Below are 18,797 nucleotides of genomic sequence, written 5' to 3' on the forward strand. Positions count from 1 at the left end.
AGGATGCTGAGGCTGCTGCTTCCTCCTCCTCCTGCGGGCTGTCAGGTAGAGGGGTCGGGGAGCGAGTCCAGGCCATGCGGCCGCCAGGTGGCGCGCAAGCCTCATGGGCCCTGGTGGCCGTAGCCACGTGACTCTGGGGAACCGCAGCCGCGAGCCGGGGCACGTGCCCGGGGGAGCCCTGTGGCGCCACGCGCAGATTGGCCCCGCCGGCTCCTCACCAGCTCGTGGGGGCGGAGCCGCAGCTAGGCCTCATTTCATTCTTCGGACCGGGGGCTACTCCAGCTGGGGACGGATGAGTCGGCGAGGATGAGCGAGTCCCTCTGCTGGGGCCGCCCCCGCGAGCCTTCCCTCAAGGCTAAGTCCCCTTCGCTCTCCCCGCACAACCAGAAGCCAGCAGTTTCCATGGGAACTGCAGCCGGGTCTGCCCGCCCAGAAGGGGCCCCTTTCCCGTCACAGGCACGGTTTCCGATCCCACAGGAGCCAGGAGGAACGCGGGGTGGAGAACAAGCCATTGCTTGGGGTCCCCGGGGTCGGCAGCCAGGTCGCCCGGGCAAACCCAACAGGAGCCAACCGGGGACCCGCATCACCGCCGCCCAGATTGCGCGGGCCATTATGATTGGCCTTGCCTTTCCGTCGGCGTGGCAGCGCTCTCTACTGCGCGCGCTCCCATTGGCTCAATCTCGAAGGCATCTTCCCGCAATTGGTCCTCTCGAAGGCCATCCCTGATTGGTCAAATTAGGCACTCTTCACTGGGTTTGATGGCACTCTCGGACAGTCTGCAGCCTAAAAGGGCGTGCAGAGACGAGGATAGATTTTGGGCTGTGACTCTCAGGTTGGGGGACCCGGGCGACCCTGCCCGCAGCGCCCTGGACCTGGCCGTCGGACCGCTGTCTGTGGTGCTGAAGCCTCACTCGAAGGTGCCCCTAGTGCTCTAGCGGGAATACCTCCTAGCGCCTGGTGGCCGCCCCTACAAAAACATGCACTTAACGCCCGCGCACCAAAGGAGACGCCATCCCCTATCGCCTGAGTGAAAGGCCAGGTCCCGGCTTGCAGAGAGAGCGCGACTCCAGAGGCCGACCAATCACGAGCCGGGGAAGCCAGTATTTACATGGCAGAATCGTCCACCCTAAGTTTATGGGGTAGAAGAGGGCCCGATGGTTTCCCGGGGCTTTCAAGTCACCAGCGGGGTTTGCCTGGAACACTAAGCCCCAAACTTCTTCACCCTCTTTGGAGCACTGCTGAGTCTCCCTGCACTGTTAGGTGCCCATCCTCCCTAAGCGGGGTTTGAACCCTAGAGACACCTAGCCAGCTCAGAATCCACAGGATCCTAATTCCTTCTGCAGGCGGACTAGATTCCCAGCCACCTCCACATTCCTCCCTTGGTTTTAGGACTACACCTGATCCCCTCAAATCTGAGGACCCAGGCCTCTTCCCTTGAAGTCTTGATTCGTCCTCCCTCTCCAGTCCTGTCTGTAGACAGCACCTCCTGAAGGTACTACAATCGGGCCACCAATACCTCCTAGCGGTCTTTGCTCCTCCAACTCTGGGTACTGGAGAGAGGGGAACCCTTCCTGTCTTCCGAGCAGGAAGCCCGCCCAAGAAGGAGCGCCAACGCAGGAAGCAGAATCCGTGAGGGCAAAGGGGCGCGAATCTGGCAACCCGAGTCCCCAGGATGTGCTTTCTTGGGGTGCGGAGTGCTGGCCAGCGCGCGCTCGCTGCCACCTGCCGCGCCGTCGGGCGCCGCGAGGAGGCGGGGCTCAGTTGCCGCAGCCAATAAGCGACGCTGGCGCTGGCAGCTGCTGCTATAAAGGGCTGGGGGCGGCGGCGGCGCGGCCCAGAGCGCGGAGCGCGCAGCGCGGGCCGGAGGGAGGGAGGGAGGGCGGGCGAGGGGAGAGGACTAGACACCGGGGACCGGACAGGCCGGGCCGAGGGGCGGCGGCGAAAGGCAGAGCGCCGCGATCTCTGTCGGGAAGCGCAACCTCCCCGGGCCCCGCGGGGCCGCGCAGGGGGCGTTCTCAGTCCCGCGCCCGCTCCCTCTTTCCATCCCCTGCCACCCGCAGGCCACCCCGGGGCCCGGTTATCCGCGCGCGCGCACCCGGGCTCGGGCCCGTCCCCGGCCCTCGAGGGAGCCGCTGCCCTCAACGAGATCTTTGCAGCGGCCACACCAGAAGCCGCCTGGGCGGGACCCCAGCGTGAGCATCGAGCGCCCCCCAAGGAGTGCACGACCCCCGGAGCCGCCCTCAACACGGACCGCGCCCGCCGGGCACACAAGAATGGTCACTGTAGGTATTCCCCTGTCGCTGAGAGGGAACCTGGTCGGAGAAGGGTTAGGCACAGGCTCCAAGAAGATGGGGAGGGGGGGTAGGACCAGGCCTAGCTAGGCCCGGGGTGGGGGGGTAGGACCGAGCCTCGGGGCCAGAAAGTGGGCAGGGCCGCGCCCAGAGTCCTGAGGGTCGCTTGGAGTCTGGCTTGAGAGGCCTTAGGGAACCGAGCTGCGATTCGGGAGACATCCTACGGCGGCCTGGGGGCGGGATTGCCCCCCTTCAGCAGGCCTGATGGGGGAGGGGCCGCAGCGGCGGAGGATGCCTCCTCCATCCAGGCCCGGACCCAGCAGGCCTCCCAGGCAAACACAGGGCCCAATCACTGGTGCTGGGCCAGGACAAGGCGGCAAGGAGTCCCTGAGAGCCCCAGGGAAGGGGTGGCGTCGGATCGCGCGCCCTGGGCCTCGACCGCGCCCGGGAGCCGGGCGTCTCGTCCTCGAGTCCGTCGACCTTGCGGCAAGCGGGGAGGGGAGAGGAGGGGGCGCGCCCGGAGGCCCCGCGGGCCCGCCGCCACCGCCGCCGCGTCCCTTTGTTTCTCGGCGCTTCTTCGCGGGCCGTAGCCTCGCGCGGGCGCCTCAGGCTGCGGGGAGGGGGAGGGGAGAGGAGGGCCAGCCGAGGGGGGGTTGCTGCTCCGTCCCTGAGCCCCCGCCCCCCAGGGGATGGGGTAAGGAGCTCAGGCAGGTCCCCTAGCCCAGGTCCAGGCGCCCCACCCCGCCTGAGCCCTGGGCCGCGGGGTGACCTTGAGCGCGCCCGCCTGCCAGCCAGCCGGAGACACTCGCCCAGCTCCCGGTGCTTTCAGCAGCCACCGAGCTGGTCAGCTCCCGAGCGCGTGGCCACGCCCGGCCACGCCCTTCCTAACCACGCCCATGCCCCGCCCATCTAGGCCCCGCCCCGGGGCCCCAGGGGCCCGGCCTCGCCCGAGCCCTCGGATTTCCACTCGGCAGCCCGGGCGTATCCCGGGGGCGGGGCTAACCAATTCTAGCCCCACCTCGGCTCCGCCCCCGCCCCCGCCACGCAACTCCGCTCCCCGCGCCGCCGAGCGTCCTTTGTCTGGTCCCGGCGCCCGGGCCTCCTTCTTAAGCTCTTTCTGTCTCTCTAGTCTCTGTGTGTATGTCTCTGTACGCTGTGTCTCTTTCTAGGCCTCTTTTTCGAGTAGTAGCGAGCATAGTGGCTGGGGGGATGCTCAGCACTCCCTCCATGCCTGGGCCTCTCCCCTGCTGGACCCTGGGACCCGCCCACCTGGTTCTAAGAAAGGAGGCCCAAGAGAGATCACCCTTTTCTGCTGTGTGATCTCTGGCCAGCCCCTTCCCCTCTCTGTGCCTTACGCTGCTCACCTAGATCCAGAAACTTGAGTGAGGCCTCCTGAGGACCGTTGGCACCCCCACAACAGTCCAGCATCCGTTGCTGTGATCTGTACCCTCATTTGGAAAGGGAAGGTGATGCACAATGGTGAGGGGTGTGGTCAGAGGTCACACAAGGGCCTTGAAGCCCTCGGAGTCCTGGTCACTCTGATGGAGGGTGCTCAGGCAGAGACCCACTATGGGGACAGGCCAGAAGGAAGTGAGAGGATGTATTGAGACAGTGAGGGCCCTGCGTGGAGGGAGAAGGGCCCAGAAGTAGGATGCTCAGTTAGCACCACGTGGTGGCCTAGCCTTACCATGCATAGCCACTCAGTGCCCTATTGTCACCGGCACCCTGGCATCTGTCACCGTGACTAGGGCCAGGGGGCGCAGCTGGGGACCAAGGGGGTCTGACACAGCAAGTGACCTCAGGTGTGTTCACTGCACAATCCATGTCAGATGTATGTACGATGGTGCAAAAGAGTTGGAGAAAGAGAGAAAGGGAGGTGGAGATAGAGAAGGGTTCAGAGAGGAGAGATGGGGACAGAGAAGAAGAGAGAAACTGAGAGGAAAGAGGGAAAGAGAAACAGAAAGAGGGAGAGAACCAGAGGAAGAGTTGGAGAGAGTGGGAGGGAATATTCCTTTGCTGCAAGTCAGGGTCTGCCTCTCCATCTTTGATCTGCCTTCCTCACCTCTGACTTCATCTCTCCATCCGTGCCTTGGGACAGTCCTCAAAGGTCCCTGTGATCCCTGTGTCATCCCAGGACATGTATTTGCTGTGGGCTGAGGCTGGGCGGGTGTGGCCTCCACCAATCCGATCCCCATTAGCAGCTCAGCCGGCTCAGCCTTGGAGGAAATGCGACACTGATCCCTCTAAGCTCTGGCACAGATGGGAGGGAGATGGGGTGGTGGTGAGATTAGCAGACTGGGCCTCAAGATCCTGGGTTGGAACCCCCCCCCCAAGTCACCTCTTAATGCTATCCAACTTGAAGACAGCATTTGCGGTGGGTAGAGAACTAGTAACCCTGTAGATTCTGGGGTCATCAGATAAAGAGGTCAAACCCTAACACCATCACCACCACTTCCCCTTGTCATCCTGGGCAAAGTCACAGATCCCTTTTACCCTCAATTTCTCCATCTGAGAAATGGAGATGATATCCACCTTTCAGTGTGGTTATGGGAAGGCAATGAAGACTGTACCTGTTCAGTGCCTGGTCCATAGGAATGCTTCCAAAGCTGGAATCCGGTGGTGCCCTGAAACAGTGGCTTGTGTACTGCTGATTGCTTTTTGAGCTCCCATAGCAGACATTATCAACCAATCACAGAGCTCTAGCTTGCTGAACAGGAATTCAGACTCCATCTCCTCATACATGGGGACTTCTGTGCCATAGCTTTAGTGGTGGGACAGAGGCCCAGAGAGGCAACGTGAGTGTCCGAGGACACACAGGGAGGAGGGTGGAGCCAGCAGCTGGCACATGGTGGCACCCAGTAAATATTTGTTGAATTGAATGAGTAGACTCTGCCAACAGAGTGGATTTAAATGTAGTGATGCCCAGGGTTTGGCATAGATTAGGTGTGCAACTTTGCTTTGCTTTGTTATTTTTATTATGATTATTATTATTATTGGCCTTTTCATTAAGAAAGTGAGCCCTGGAGTCTAAACCCTGGATCTGAATTCTTAGTTCACCAATTGCATGCTTCCCAACCTTGTGCAAATCCCTCCTCCTTCAGTGAGACTCAGTGTTCTCATCTGTTAAGTGGAGAAAAGAGTTCCATAACATTCAATGTTGGGAGAATTGCTTGGAAATTTTCACATAAAGAATTTTGTCTGGCACATAGCAGGCCCTCAATACATGGCCACATTATTAGAAAAGTGTCAATGTTACAAGACCAGGATGCAGATGTGTGGCGTTTACATTACTGCTTTACTTCAGGTGCCTGTGGCAGACATTGCTAATCGACCCAGTTTGTGTTCCTGGTGAGCCTGGACGTGGCTTCAGAATAGTCCTCCAGACAGCTTCCCCAGACAGCCACTCCAAGCCAACTGGAGATGCCAGGGAGTTGACCCTCTGTGTCATCCTTTAAATAAGAATAAATGGAGAGAAAGCAGAAGCCCAAAGAAGAGCTAAGATTGTCACAGCTATTAGGTGGCAGAGATGCCCCCAATGCATTGGCCAGTCATTAAAAACAGTCATTAAAAGCTCTGATGTCCAGCAAATCCAGGTTTGCAATCAAGTTCCCCATCTATATCACCCAATGTCTCTGAGATGTTTCCTCAGTTATAAAATGGAGATTGTGTTGCCATCTTTCAAAATTGTTGGGAAAAATAAGTGAAATCGTTCCTTGAAGCACTTCACATGGTTCCTGACCTAACATGACAGGTGTTGATGGAGTGAGATGATTACTAATAGCAGTATTGTGAGGCAGGGCTGGTGGACATGACAAACCTGCTTCCACTTCCCAGGACTGTGCCTCTGGCAGACATGGCTAGCCGATCCCAGAATGCTTTCCAGCTGCACCCACAATTGGTTTTAAATTATTCCCTGGTCGCTTTGCCAGTAAATTGGAGTTTGCAGCAAAGTGGAGCAGAGGTCCAGAAACATTAAGTAGCATATTTGAGAACACACAGCTGGGAAATGTTACAGTCAGCACTAGTCTTGGTTGGCAGTGGAAGTTGGAAATACAGACTCTGAATCAGAAATGCTCGTGTACAAATACCTGTTTCACCATTTATAGGCTGCATAGTCTCTGAACCTCACTTTCTTCATCTGTTGTCTTAGTCAGCTCAGGCTGACTGAAATACCATAAATGGGGTAGTTTAAACAGCAGACATTTATTTCTCATAGTTCTGGAGGCTGGGAAGTCCAAGATCAAGGTGTGGGCTGATTTGGTTCCTGGTGAGGGCCTGCTTCCTGGTTTGCAGACAGCTGTGTTATCACTGAGTTCTCACATGGTGGAGAGAGAGATCATCTCTCTCCTGTCTCTTTTTATAAAGCACCACCCTCATGACATAATTACCTCCCAAAGGCCCCACCTCCAAATACCATCACTTTGGGGCTTAAGGCTTCAGCATATGAATTTGGAAAGACACAAGCATTTAGCCCATAGCATCTGTTAAGCAGAGGGAATAAAACTCTCCCCTTTCAGACCTGTGAATAAGATAAGAATTGCCTGTAGAGGGCTTTGCACTGTGCCTGGCACACAGTATGCCCAATATTTGGGAACAATTCTGGTATTGTTTTGTGGGCCAGGGGTGGCTGAGAGGATGTGTACCTGCTGACTCTTTATAAAAATTCTGTGGCCACAACAGACATTGCTAATGAATCACAGTGGTCTTTCCTGCTGAAACAGCATGGCTTTAAATCCTTAATTCATCCCTCTAGGAAGATAAAACCCAATTTGGGTTTTCAGGTGAGGGCAACCTGTTCACCTGCTGTGCCGTAAGAGAATACCTAAGAAAATGCTCCTTTCTGTGCCCATGATAGACAATACAAAGCACTCCCAGCATTGTTTTTGTCTGAGCCCAGATGAGGCTTTAAAATTCTTCTCTACATGGCCTTTAAGATAGCCATTACTAACTGTTTTGAGTTTTCACCAAAGTGAACCAGAGGCCCCAAGATGGCGAAGAGCGTATCTAAGGGCACACATCAAGGAGTTGTCAGAACTGGTACCTGCCTCATTGACTGGCATAGTCAAAGAATAGTAGGGTGGTCTTCAGTTCTAGACAGGTCTGCATTTGTGTTTCAGTGCCACCACTGATATGCTGTGTGACTTCAACAAGTTCCTTGACATCTCTGAGCCTCAGATTCCTCATTTGTCATAGAATAATTAACTTGTACCACAGCCCTCATGTGAATTAAATTTTTAAATAGCATATCTTCCTGAACATAGAGGATAAAAATCATTAACAAAGAACCAACAAAAAGTTTGGCAAATCAAATCCGACAATGTATATAAACAAAACTGCAACATGACCAAGTTTAGTTTCTGAGGAAAGTTAACTTAATATTGGAAAGTTAATTAATGTAATTCATAACATTAACATATTAAAGCAAAAAATCATTTCAATAGATGTAGAAAAAGTATTCAGTAAGATTCAGTATCCAGAGGGGGTGGGTATAGCTCAGTGGTAGAGGGCCTGCTTAGCATGCACAAAGTCCTGGGTTCAATCTTCAGTACCTCCATTTGAAAAATCAATACCTATTCTTAAAAAATATATCCTACTATCCTTATTAGGATACTAGGGAAAAATTAAACATTCTTAACTTGATAAAGCCCATCTACAAAATATAGTAAAGTTCATATTTAGCTGGGAAATGTTTAAAACATTTCCTTTAACGTCAAGAATAAAGAAGCCACTATCACGCGGTAGCCCCTGCAATAAGACAAGAAAAATAACACGTGTAGATTGGCGATAAATAAAATTGTCATTATTTGCAGGTGTTATTATGTTATATACAAAAAACCCCGAATATCTCAGTGGAAAAACTGGGGGTAAATGCCTAGTGGGAAAATTATGCATGAAACAAAAGAAATATTATCACATTTGGGGTAGAAATTACCTTTGGTGGAAGGAGGGAAGTACATGGTCAGGGATGTGATTGTGAGGGCTTTGAAGCTAATAAAAATGCTTTAATTTTTATTCTGAAGACAAAAGTATTCATTTCGTTATTCTAAAAATGCAGATTTATTTTAGACAAACAGACACGCATACATGCAAATGGGCGTAAATGGACTTTTTTCACAGTAAAATCACATGTAAAGTGCTTTGCCTAGTGTTCCAGGAGTGGAAGGAACTATTGTAATAATACCTTATCCCCTCCACATGTTCAAGCCCCTGTCAGACATGACTGATCTACCACCTCCTCACTCCCACTGGTCCCTGGTGTGGGGACTGGGCCGTGAGCGGGTGCGGCCTGTTGTCTCCAGCAGATACTCGGGGCCATGGAGTCTCAGGTGGCGGGGGGCCCGGCCGGCCCGGCCCTGCCCAACGGGCCACTCCTTGGTACAAATGGAGCCACTGATGACAGCAAGACCAACCTCATCGTCAACTATCTGCCCCAGAACATGACCCAGGACGAGTTCAAGAGTCTCTTTGGCAGCATTGGCGACATCGAGTCCTGCAAGTTGGTTCGGGACAAGATCACAGGTGTGGTTGCTCACAGGTGGGGGTAGGGGTAGGGGACAGAGGTGGTAGCCTCAGGAGTACAGGTGTGGTGTGGAGACAGGTGTGACCCAGGTGGGAGGTGATGGGAGCAGGTGGGACCCTGGGATATCTGAGGTGTCCTGGGGACAGGATAGTACTCTGAGGGAACAGATAAGGGTGGAGTCTTGGTTCTCATAACCATGAGGGGGGTGGTCAGCCTCTCAGGCCTGGGTGTGGGAGGACACTGGCAAGTACAAGGAGGTCATCGTCCTGGTCCTGCCTACAGGACAGAGCCTTGGCTACGGGTTTGTGAACTACTCTGACCCCAACGATGCAGACAAAGCCATCAACACCCTCAACGGCCTCAAACTGCAGACGAAGACCATCAAGGTCAGCGCCCTCATTCCCCGCTGATGCCCATCCCGTTGACCACCCATCCCAGCTGAGCCCATTTCCCCTTTATTACCACCCACCTGGACTGCCCCCTTCACTGCCACCCAGACACCCATTCCCCCAACAGCCACCCATCCTCCATGGCTCATCCCCTAAGGGGTTCAAATCACTCTCCAAAGGCTTTCTGGCTGGGGCCCCAGTTGTGAGGCCAATGGCTCTGCCTCTCTGAACCCCAGTTTCTTCACTTGTCAGTGGGGAGACAATCAACCCCACATTCTCTGGCAACTCAAGGAGTCAGCCAGGCAGTAGGAGAGAGTGACCAGGGTCCGGTGGGCAGCCCCTGCCCTGCCTTTGTCATGGAAATGGGGGAGGTGTGGGGGCCCATCTGCCATCTGGAGCCTAACTAGGGTCTGGGAGGGCAGGATTAGGGGTGGGCCCCTCCCCCACCTTTGTGCAGAGCCCCTCCCCCCACGACCTCCCCTCTCAGCAGCTGCAGCTGGGACCCTGCAAGCCCAGGTTCCCTGGGGGGGAATCACCATGGAAACCCCTCTCTAGGCTCTCCTGGGGGTGTCTGGGCTCCACCCCGCAAATCTGCTCCTGAACCCTAGGGGAGGCTGGGCTGGGGCGGGGCACCCATCTGGCCCCCAGTTCTCCATAACAGGTGCAGGAACGTCTTCCTCTCCCTGATGGGGGGGCCAATGAGGCTGTGACCTGATGGGTCCCTTCATGGCCAACTAGACCCAGGAGCCCTTGGGCTGTGAGTGTGGACCTAGTGATGAACCGTATGGCCCAGAGGGCCACTGTATGATGTGCGAGTGTACGTGGAGGGGGGACCCCATAGCTATGTGGGTGGCTTTCAGTCATGTGGGTCTGGCTGTTATTGACTCTGGATGTGTCGCTATGTGTCTGTGATATGGTGTTTATGTGACAGGTGCTTTGTGACACACTGCAACTCCAGCTGTGACCCGGTGTGGTTGTGTGGGTGTGTCTGGCTGTGCCCCTTCGGGGTGAAACGTGTGTGACACTGAGGGCTTGTGCGGTGGTGTGACAGCTGTGTGATTCTGCAACTCTTCCTGGAATTCCCCAAGACTCCCAGGGTCACCATCAATGTGGCAGTGGCCTTGTGTCACTACTGCTGGCATAGTCACTGTGGCTGTGCAGCGGGTAGCACAGTGTGGCCCTCTGTGTGTGCGTGTCTGTCTGCCCAGGTGGCCGTGTTGTGTGGTTGGCCCTGATTGGGTGTTTCAGCAGATTCTGCCCAAAATATTTCCACCCGTTGTGTGCTAGGACCCATCCTGTGAGGGTGGTGTGGGAGGACCGATACCCAGACGAGGGACCTGGGTCAGCCCACACCATGGAAGGATGGGAAAGACCCCTGAAGACCTACTCTGTGCCTCAGGTGACCCCTGACCCCAAACACCCATCCTGGAGCTCAGCCTCCCTTCCCCTCTCCCCCAGCCCCAATCCATCGACAAGTCCTCACCCCTAAAAACTCACAGCCCTATGGGGCAGGGGAGAGTGGAAACCGTCAAATCCATGACCATGAGTTTTACTGTTCTAGAAATAATAACAGCTGTGGTGTTTTGTCTTTTTATTCCGGAGGACCCCAGGTGCGCACGATTGTATCAATTAGAATCCCCCCTCCCCCCACCCAGTGAGCACCCTCACCCCCATCTGCCTTTGGCCCAATTTATTAATTTTGTTAGTTTTTTAATTCATTATTTCTAATGAAGTAATATCCTCTTACAACTCCAGACCCTCACGACCGGACTGTCCCAAACAAAAGCCAGACCCTTGACCATGACCCCTATCTACCCAGAGGTAAACTTAGAAGTAAGAGAAAATAGACATCCCCAGAAAGAAGAGGGAAAAGAGCCTATCCCCGCACTGACCTGCCAGCTGTCAGTCACTCTGTTGGCATCTGGGTCCCCAAACCATGTTTCCAGGACATCACTAACCACACAATGAGATGGGGTCACACTATACTTGCTGCTCTGTAAATGGACTTTTCTTTCCCCCACTTCACAATACTCGCCACTGTTTTGAGGGAATAAATATACACGTCCACCATTTTTTAAACAGCTGCAGAGAGTTTCATTGTTGGGCTGGACCACAGTTAATGACATGAATCGAAAGATCGTAATAATACGTGTCTAATTCACAACTAAGAGAAGTGCTTTGAGAGGGGAACTGGGGGTAAGGGCAGAGGACCAAATTCAGACAGGAGAGCACAGGGAGGGTATTTCAACTAAGACCTGGAGAAGAAAGGCAGGGAAGAGCGTTTCAAGAACAGGGAACAGCAAGTGCCAAGGCCCTGAGGCTGGAGTACACCTAGTATGTTTAGGGAACATGGAGGAGGCCCATGGCTGGACAAGAGATACTGAGGGGGCCACTGGGCAGAAATGAGGGCAGCGAGGTGATGGAGCAAGTTGTGCAGGGCCTTGTGGGCCATGGGAAGCACTTTAACTCTGAGGAAGGTGGGAGCCACAGAGGTTCTAAGCAGAGTGGGGATGTGACCTGGCTCAGATGAGCACAGGCGCCTTCTGACTGCTGTTGTAGGAGGGGACCACAGCCTGTCGGGGGCAAGGGTGGCCAAGTAGACCAGGGCAGAGACTGCTGCACTCACTGGTCTGGGTGAGCAATTGTAGGGCAGTGGATGGGGAGAGATGTGTATGGATCCTGGATGATGAGGAACGTGGAGTCCATAAGATGGATGGTGGTTGGATGTGGGAGTGATAGACTGAGACATCAAGGACAACCCAAGGCTGGGAACCTGAGCACCCAGGAGGACCCAATTGCCATTACTGAGTTAGAGCAAGTTGGGGTGCTGAGTGTGACCCCCCCATGAAGGCTTCTTGTGGGACACTTGGAGGCAAGGGTCACACAAATGTGCAACTCAGGGGCCAGGCCCATGCTGAGGACAGATAGTTGGGGGTCTCAGGGTTGAGCTGGGGGATTAAGGATCTGAGTGACCCTGAGGGGCCCGGTGTAGTCGGGAAGAGAAGGGGCCAACATCCCAGGTTCACTTTCCAAAGGGGTGAGACCTGTTAACGTTGATGGAGAATATGAGTTAGGGGTGTGAGGGGTCGTGGGGCCCCCAGGGAGACATGTGGCCCCAGGGGCGCAGCTCCTTTGACCTCCTCGGGCGGTGGGTCCCTCTGACCACTCTTCAGGCCCAGCCACGTTATCTTCATCTCAGCCATGCCCCCCTCACCAAGCCCTGGTCGACCCCACCTACCTCCCAAGGTGACTACTCACAGTATTTGCTGAGTAAACGGATGAGGGATTTCGGTTGCTCAGTGGTGGTTTGGATGTGGCCTCACTCTCCCCATCTGGGAAATGGGTCTTGCCCTCACCCCTGTTCGCCTGACCCCCTCCCCCAGGTATCCTATGCCAGACCCAGCTCTGCCTCCATCCGGGATGCGAACCTGTACGTAAGCGGGCTCCCCAAGACCATGAGCCAGAAAGAGATGGAGCAGCTCTTCTCCCAATACGGTCGCATCATCACTTCTCGCATCCTGGTGGACCAGGTCACAGGTCAGGCTGCCCAGGAGGGCGCACCTGGCTGGGGAGCTGGGCAGAGGCACAGAGATGGGACCAGAGTGGAGAAACAGGGAAAAGTGGCGGGGAGGGGGAGGGATCACACAGGAAGGGGCGGGATCTCCATGACACCCTCGCGCCCGGCAGGTGTCTCTCGGGGTGTGGGATTCATCCGCTTTGACAAGAGGATCGAGGCCGAGGAGGCCATCAAAGGACTGAACGGGCAGAAACCGCTGGGCGCGGCCGAGCCCATCACAGTCAAGTTTGCCAACAACCCGAGTCAGAAGACCGGGCAGGCCCTGCTCACTCACCTCTACCAGTCCTCCGCCCGGCGCTATGCAGGCCCCCTGCACCATCAGACACAGCGCTTCCGGTGAGCCCCCTGCCGCTCCCTTCCCCTCAGGCTTACAGCTGCCCTTTCCCAACCCCATTTCTGCAGGGTGGAAAAACACCAGGACACTCAGGGGCTGCTGAGGGCAGCAAAGAGGAAATGTGGGGGCCTGTCAGGGCCTGAGGTCTGGCCCTTGTATACAGCAGGTGCTCAGTGTGTGCAGGCCACACCAAGTGGCATTACTGGCGTCAAGAGTTTTAGAATCACCTGATCGGATCGGCTCTGACTGGCCCCACCTCCGCCTCAGGCACCTGCAGGCCAGGCACCCTTCCTTATTCTGCACAGCAACCGGGTCAGAGGCGTTGTCAGTTGCCTGGCCCTGACACTGCGGAGGGGAGGCTCCAAACTTTCCTTCTGGGGACCCAAACCCTGCCTGGGGGGAGAAGGGCAGGCGATCCAGGCTGGGTGGCCAGGAGGGGGAAGACGAGGACTCCAGTGCAGGCCGGGCAACAGCCGGGCAGGCGAGAGGCAGTGCCCGAGTGACTGCGGTTCCGTGCCAGGCAGTGTCCAGCCGGGCGGGGAGCGGGCAGGCAGGCAGGCGGGGGCAGGGCTGATGCTGCTGGACTGCTGGGTGGGGGTGGGGAGGGCAGGCTGGCTGCCCGTCGTCACAGCCGAGGGGCGTGCCCAGAAGCCACCAGTGACCACCCCTTCTGTCTCCACAGGCTGGACAATTTGCTCAACATGGCCTATGGAGTCAAGAGGTAATAGTGCCCCCGCCCCGCTGCCCCCAGCCCCTCTCCCTTCCTCGCTGGACTCTTGCCCTGATGGACCCCTCCCCCACTTCACCCCTAGACTGCCTCTGTCTTGGAGTAGTGCGGCCATTAAGAGATTTGGGGGCCCTTGAGCCTAGAAAGAGCTACTACAAAACTGGACCTGCGAGGCTTGTCTCGCCCTCTCTAGCCCATGGAAAGGCAGGCAGTGTTGCCCAGGTCACAGCTGTGCCCCACTGGCCCCGCTGTTGCTAACCTTTACTGAGGGTCACAGAATGCCCCCTTCCACCTGGTAGTCAGGGATGAACCTTGAGGCCCCCACGATGTTATCCATGCCCCTGACTCTGTGACGGTCCCCGTGTTAATAGCGTCAAGAGCTGTTGAGCATGTGCTGAGTGCCAGGCGCTTGGCTTGGGGCTGGGGACACAACGTGGCCCAGCCAGAGTTGGTCCCTGATGGAGATGGAATGATTCTGAGCATGGTGCTTGGCACACAGTACGCACGTGCTTAGTAAAAAGCAGCCGCTCTTATGAGATAGCTATGAATAGTGATCGGGCTATGAAGGGGGCAGGAGACGGGGTGATGGGGACCCAGCGGAGACATCACTCAGTAGACAGGAGCAGAGCGGAATTAGAGTTCCTGGCAACAGGGACGGCTTGTGCAAACAAATAATGCTAGAAGGAAGTGGACAGGGTGGGCTTCCACCTGGCAGGGTGGCCAGCGGGGCAGGTGGGGCAGCATTGCCAAGGGCGGGGTCAGGGTGGGGTCCTAGTTAGGGCGAGGGCAGGAGTTGGGTAGGTAGGAAGAGGTGCCCAGGGGAGGGTGGTGGCCAGGGGTGGGGAAGGGGTCAGGGACAACAGTGCTGAGGACCAGGCAGGGTCCAAGGTCATAGGGTCAGGGGGTGGATCGGGGGTCAGGGCAGGCTCATGAGTGAGTACCTAACGTTCAGGGAGGGTCAGAGGTCAGGACAGGATGGAGATTGGAGGCTGGAGTCTCAGTGGCTCAGAATGTAGAGTTTAAAGTAGGGTCACAGAGGGAAGTCACAGGGCCGTGGCAGGGTCAGGACAATGCAGGGGTCACACACAAGGTCCCAAGGTCACAGCACAGTCGGAGGTCATGACCGGGTCGGGGGCATGCCGGGGGTCAGGGCAGAGCCCGCGTGACCCCCAAAGTAGTCCCCTGTCGCTCATCGCCAGGTTCTCACCCATCGCCATTGATGGCATGAGCGGCCTGGCGGGCGTGGGCCTGTCGGGGGGCGCGGCGGGCGCAGGCTGGTGCATCTTCGTGTACAACCTGTCTCCGGAGGCTGATGAGAGTGTGCTGTGGCAGCTGTTCGGGCCCTTCGGGGCGGTCACCAATGTCAAGGTCATCCGTGACTTCACCACCAACAAGTGCAAGGGCTTCGGCTTCGTCACCATGACCAACTACGATGAGGCGGCCATGGCCATCGCCAGCCTCAACGGCTACCGCCTGGGCGAGCGCGTGCTGCAGGTGTCCTTCAAGACCAGCAAACAGCACAAGGCCTGAGCCGCCGCCGCCCTCCCCACCCTCCCCGGGCAGCAGAGACAGAGAGAGAGAGAGAGAGAGAGAGAGGGGCCCGAGAGAGACAGCGCAGCAGACCACGGACGGCACGAGGGCCCCGTGTCCCTGCGGAAGCCACAGGGTGAGCACTCGGTGGGAGGGTCTGCAGGGAGTGGGGGGTACCTGGGGGTCCCCCACCCCATCCTTCTGCCTCCCCTCGCACCCCCCCCCCCAGGCTGGGCTGTTCACTCTCTCGTCTTGGTTTTGTTCATGGCGAAGGTTTTTTGTTTCCTTTTTTGGCTAAAACGAAAGCAGAGATGTGCCCCCAGCCACCTTCAACCACCCTCCATGGATGGCTTGGGGGGGCACTGGGGGTGCCCTCCCAGGCCCCCTTGCCCAGGTCTCCCCAACACCTTGGTGAGCCTGAGGGGGTGGGAACAGGTTTAAAAATCCCCAAAAAAGCTAAACGTGAGAGGGGTGTGGGCATCCCTGGCCCAGAGCCCCTGGGCGGAGTGTGAGGAGCAGGGGGAGGGGCTGGAAGCAGAAACAAAATGAAAAAAAAAGGGGGGGTGGGAGGGGAAGAAAAACTCTATTTTTGTAAAAAGGGAAAAAAGACCTCGTGGAGAATTTTTACTGGGGATTCTTGAACTTGAAAAAAAAAAAACACAAAAAAAAGACAAAAAAAAAAAGAAAATATTTTGGCAGGTTATGTTTACCAACTGGGGCAGGCACGGGGAGCAGGGCTGAGAGGCTGGGGGGGTCCACAGGGCTACACAGAGATACAGCCACGCAAAGACATGCCGGGGCACACACACAAACACATACACACCCCATGGACACATAACAGCACAGACAGACCCAGAGACACGCCTCAGGAACTTGATGGCCCAACTCAGACATGTAGACAGACTTGTAGGTAAACAGAAGACCGAAGTGTGGGGCTACATAAATATGGCCACGGTGAACATGGACGTGGGCAAATGTGGCCACAATCAGCGTGGACACAGGTGATTGTGGCCAGGGACAAACGTGGGCACATGCATGCGGGGACATGGGGATAGCTCCACACGTGCACGTGGCCACGTGAAAGTGGAGGCAGATTCATCTGGACACAAATCTAGACACCCAGTCGTGGAGAATCCGAGATGTAACACCCACACGGACCCACAGCGTCCCTCAGGCCCAGGGGAGAGGTCCCCGCCCAGACCCCAGCCCAGTCTGCGGCCCACTTCCTCCAGTGAGGCTGGTGAGCCCCTCCTCCTGGCACTCAGCCCCACTCGCTCCCTGCCCCAGGTTCTCTGCAGAGCTCTCTCCTGGCTCCTCAGTGGTCCCTGCCGCCCTCGAACACAGGCGTGCGCACACAGCGTCCATGCATCCAGACACACGATACCTCGTTCCCCTTTTGGCGTCATGGTGGGCCGGAGGCAGCCCCCCCAACACTTGAGGCCAAAGGACCCCTGTCCCTGGGGCTGAGCCTCCCTGGGCCAAGGCCCTGGCCCACAAGGCCGAGAGGGAGGCCAGGCCCTGAGCCTCCACGCGCCAGGGCCTCCCCAGCAGCAAGCACCCTTCACTCCCTGCCAGGCCCCGGGTGGACGGGCCCAGGGGCCCAGCCCCAAGTTCCCTTCCCGTCCACTCGTCATCCTCTTTCAGTTTGTTGGGTTTTTCCGTCTTTCCAGATCAGTGAGGGCAGTGGACGCAGCCTCCATCCCGAGCCCCAGCCTTGGCTTCTGTCTGGACTTTCCATTCCCCTAGTTTTCATTCTTTGTTAAAAAAAAAAAAATCCAACAGAAGCCAAAGGCTGGAGCCCTGGGAGCCCTCGCAGCAACCCCACCCTCCGCCCCCCACCGTGGGCCCAGTCAGAGCTAAGAATTGCAAACCCCAGTTTCAGCCTCAGTTGCCCTCCCTCTGGTGTCCCTGCGTTTGGTGTCCGGCCATGGCCCCATCTGACTGCCCAGCTCTCTCTCCCCCACCCCTCCCGGTGTTGTTATTAAACGTCTGTGGAGCTTCTGCTGCAAGGAACAAAAAGAAAAAAAAATCAAAAAAGCGACAAAAAACACAAACAGAAGAGAAAAAAAGCGACAAAAAAAAAAGGAAGAGAGAAAAAAAAAACCCACACACACAGAAGAGATTAAAAAAAAAAAGGAAAAAAAAACCAGACATAAACTGGCACCAGTTAACTTTCTTGTACTTTTTTGCCGAATTGAGCTTCTTGTAGTTTTAACTTATTGCTATGTTAACTATTTATCCTCCTTGTTACCTGTAAGGACATTTGTGTATATTTCTGTTCCTTCATCCAGTTTGCAAGTTTAAAGGAACCACGATGTTCTCTTTGTTTCTTTAAGTTTTGCCGATACGTGGTTATGCCTAATTTATTTATAAAAGGGGAAGTGGAATCATTAAAGTAATAATAATTATTAATAACAGTAATGAAAGCCGAGCGGCGCCCGGGGGGGCATTGTGCTCTGTGGGGCGGTCCCCGCGGCCAGCGACGTCCGGGATCTTAATGGGATTATTTTTGCTCGTCTTGAGAATTTTTTCAGTCCTATTTAGCTGGTGAAACCCTAGCTTGTTCTTGATACACGAACCTATTTATTCTTGTGGTTTTTAAGTCCTCCCTGACCTCCCCGCTCCCCTCCAGCAGGGCAGGCCCCCCAGTGGGCCCATCCCTCTCCCTCTGCTGTTTCCTTGGGGCTTTCTCCCCTCTGCCCTCCGCACGCGGGGACACGTGTCTGCACGTGGGCAGCGTGGCGGAGGCGTCTGTGAGCAATAAGGGCTGGGTTTGTCCCCCACCCTGGGGGCAGCCGGGCTCTGGAGAGGGGGCACCTCCCCACACCCTCTCACTGAGGCCTGGGCCCCCCGCAACCCCCCAGACTGAGAGGGGACTTCTTTTTCTAAAACACAGAACTCAGCCCAGCCAGCCAGGCCCCCTTCCTGGAGGCCAGCCCCTCACCCCGGGGGAGGGGGCCTGGGGTCTTCCACATCCCTGGGGGGGACAGGGGCAGGGCCTATGGGGAAGGGGCTCAGCCCCTCCAGCCCTCCCTTCATCCTGTTATTTATTTGGATGGTTTCAAATCATGACAGAGTCCATGTTGGAGGTGATAAAGAACTGTTAAAAAAAAAAAAAAGACAAAAAAAAAAAACAAAAAACCCAAAACCCAACAAGAACACTTTGCGTTGAGTTTAGACTATTTATTACCGGGATTCCAGGCCTGGCCGCGGTAACAGACTTTTACATGGAATTGTTTAATTATTTGTACTTTTCATGCCAGAAAATAAAAGTTCAGAATCTTACGACCTCCGGTGTGTGTGCGCACCTGCATGCGAGTGTTGGCGCCTGTGCTGTTGGCCCTGCTCCGTGGCTGCTATCCCTCTCTGGGCCTGGCTCTCATCTGGAGTCCCTCAGCCTCCCCACAGCACACATGTGATTGTGGGGTG

The 18,797-nt window shown here is 56.0% G+C and overlaps 1 protein-coding gene and 1 pseudogene across 3 annotated transcripts; both read left to right on the forward strand.

The window, feature by feature from the left end:
• The first annotated feature begins 1,856 nt into the window (after positions 1-1,856).
• Positions 1,857-15,923, forward strand: ELAVL3 (ELAV like RNA binding protein 3). 3 transcript variants are annotated; one of them, XM_031437189.2, is made up of 7 exons: positions 1,857-2,282; positions 8,591-8,810; positions 9,094-9,197; positions 12,584-12,737; positions 12,888-13,113; positions 13,794-13,832; positions 15,017-15,923. In XM_031437189.2, the coding sequence occupies exons 1-7, from the start codon at positions 2,274-2,276 to the stop codon at positions 15,366-15,368; spliced, it is 1,104 nt and encodes a 367-aa protein (XP_031293049.1). In that variant the 5' UTR covers positions 1,857-2,273; the 3' UTR covers positions 15,369-15,923. The 3 variants fall into 3 exon arrangements, with proteins under 3 accessions (XP_031293049.1, XP_031293051.1, XP_031293050.1); XM_031437191.2 differs by having other exon boundaries at positions 15,038-15,923; XM_031437190.2 differs by having other exon boundaries at positions 8,594-8,810.
• Positions 15,924-16,328: 405 nt separating this feature from the next.
• On the forward strand, positions 16,329-17,514 carry LOC105087683 (basic proline-rich protein-like; annotated as a pseudogene).
• Positions 17,515-18,797: the final 1,283 nt, after the last annotated feature.

Source organism: Camelus dromedarius, chromosome 27, assembly GCF_036321535.1.
Source record: "Camelus dromedarius isolate mCamDro1 chromosome 27, mCamDro1.pat, whole genome shotgun sequence".
NCBI lineage: Eukaryota > Metazoa > Chordata > Mammalia > Artiodactyla > Camelidae > Camelus > Camelus dromedarius.

Bases quoted from the DNA above. Each gene is read 5' to 3' on its own strand.
- ELAVL3 (XM_031437189.2), top strand. The intron at 9,198-12,583 runs GTCAGCGCCCTC...CCCCTCCCCCAG, and splicing joins TGCAGACGAAGACCATCAAG to GTATCCTATGCCAGACCCAG. The intron at 12,738-12,887 runs GTCAGGCTGCCC...CGCGCCCGGCAG, and splicing joins CCTGGTGGACCAGGTCACAG to GTGTCTCTCGGGGTGTGGGA.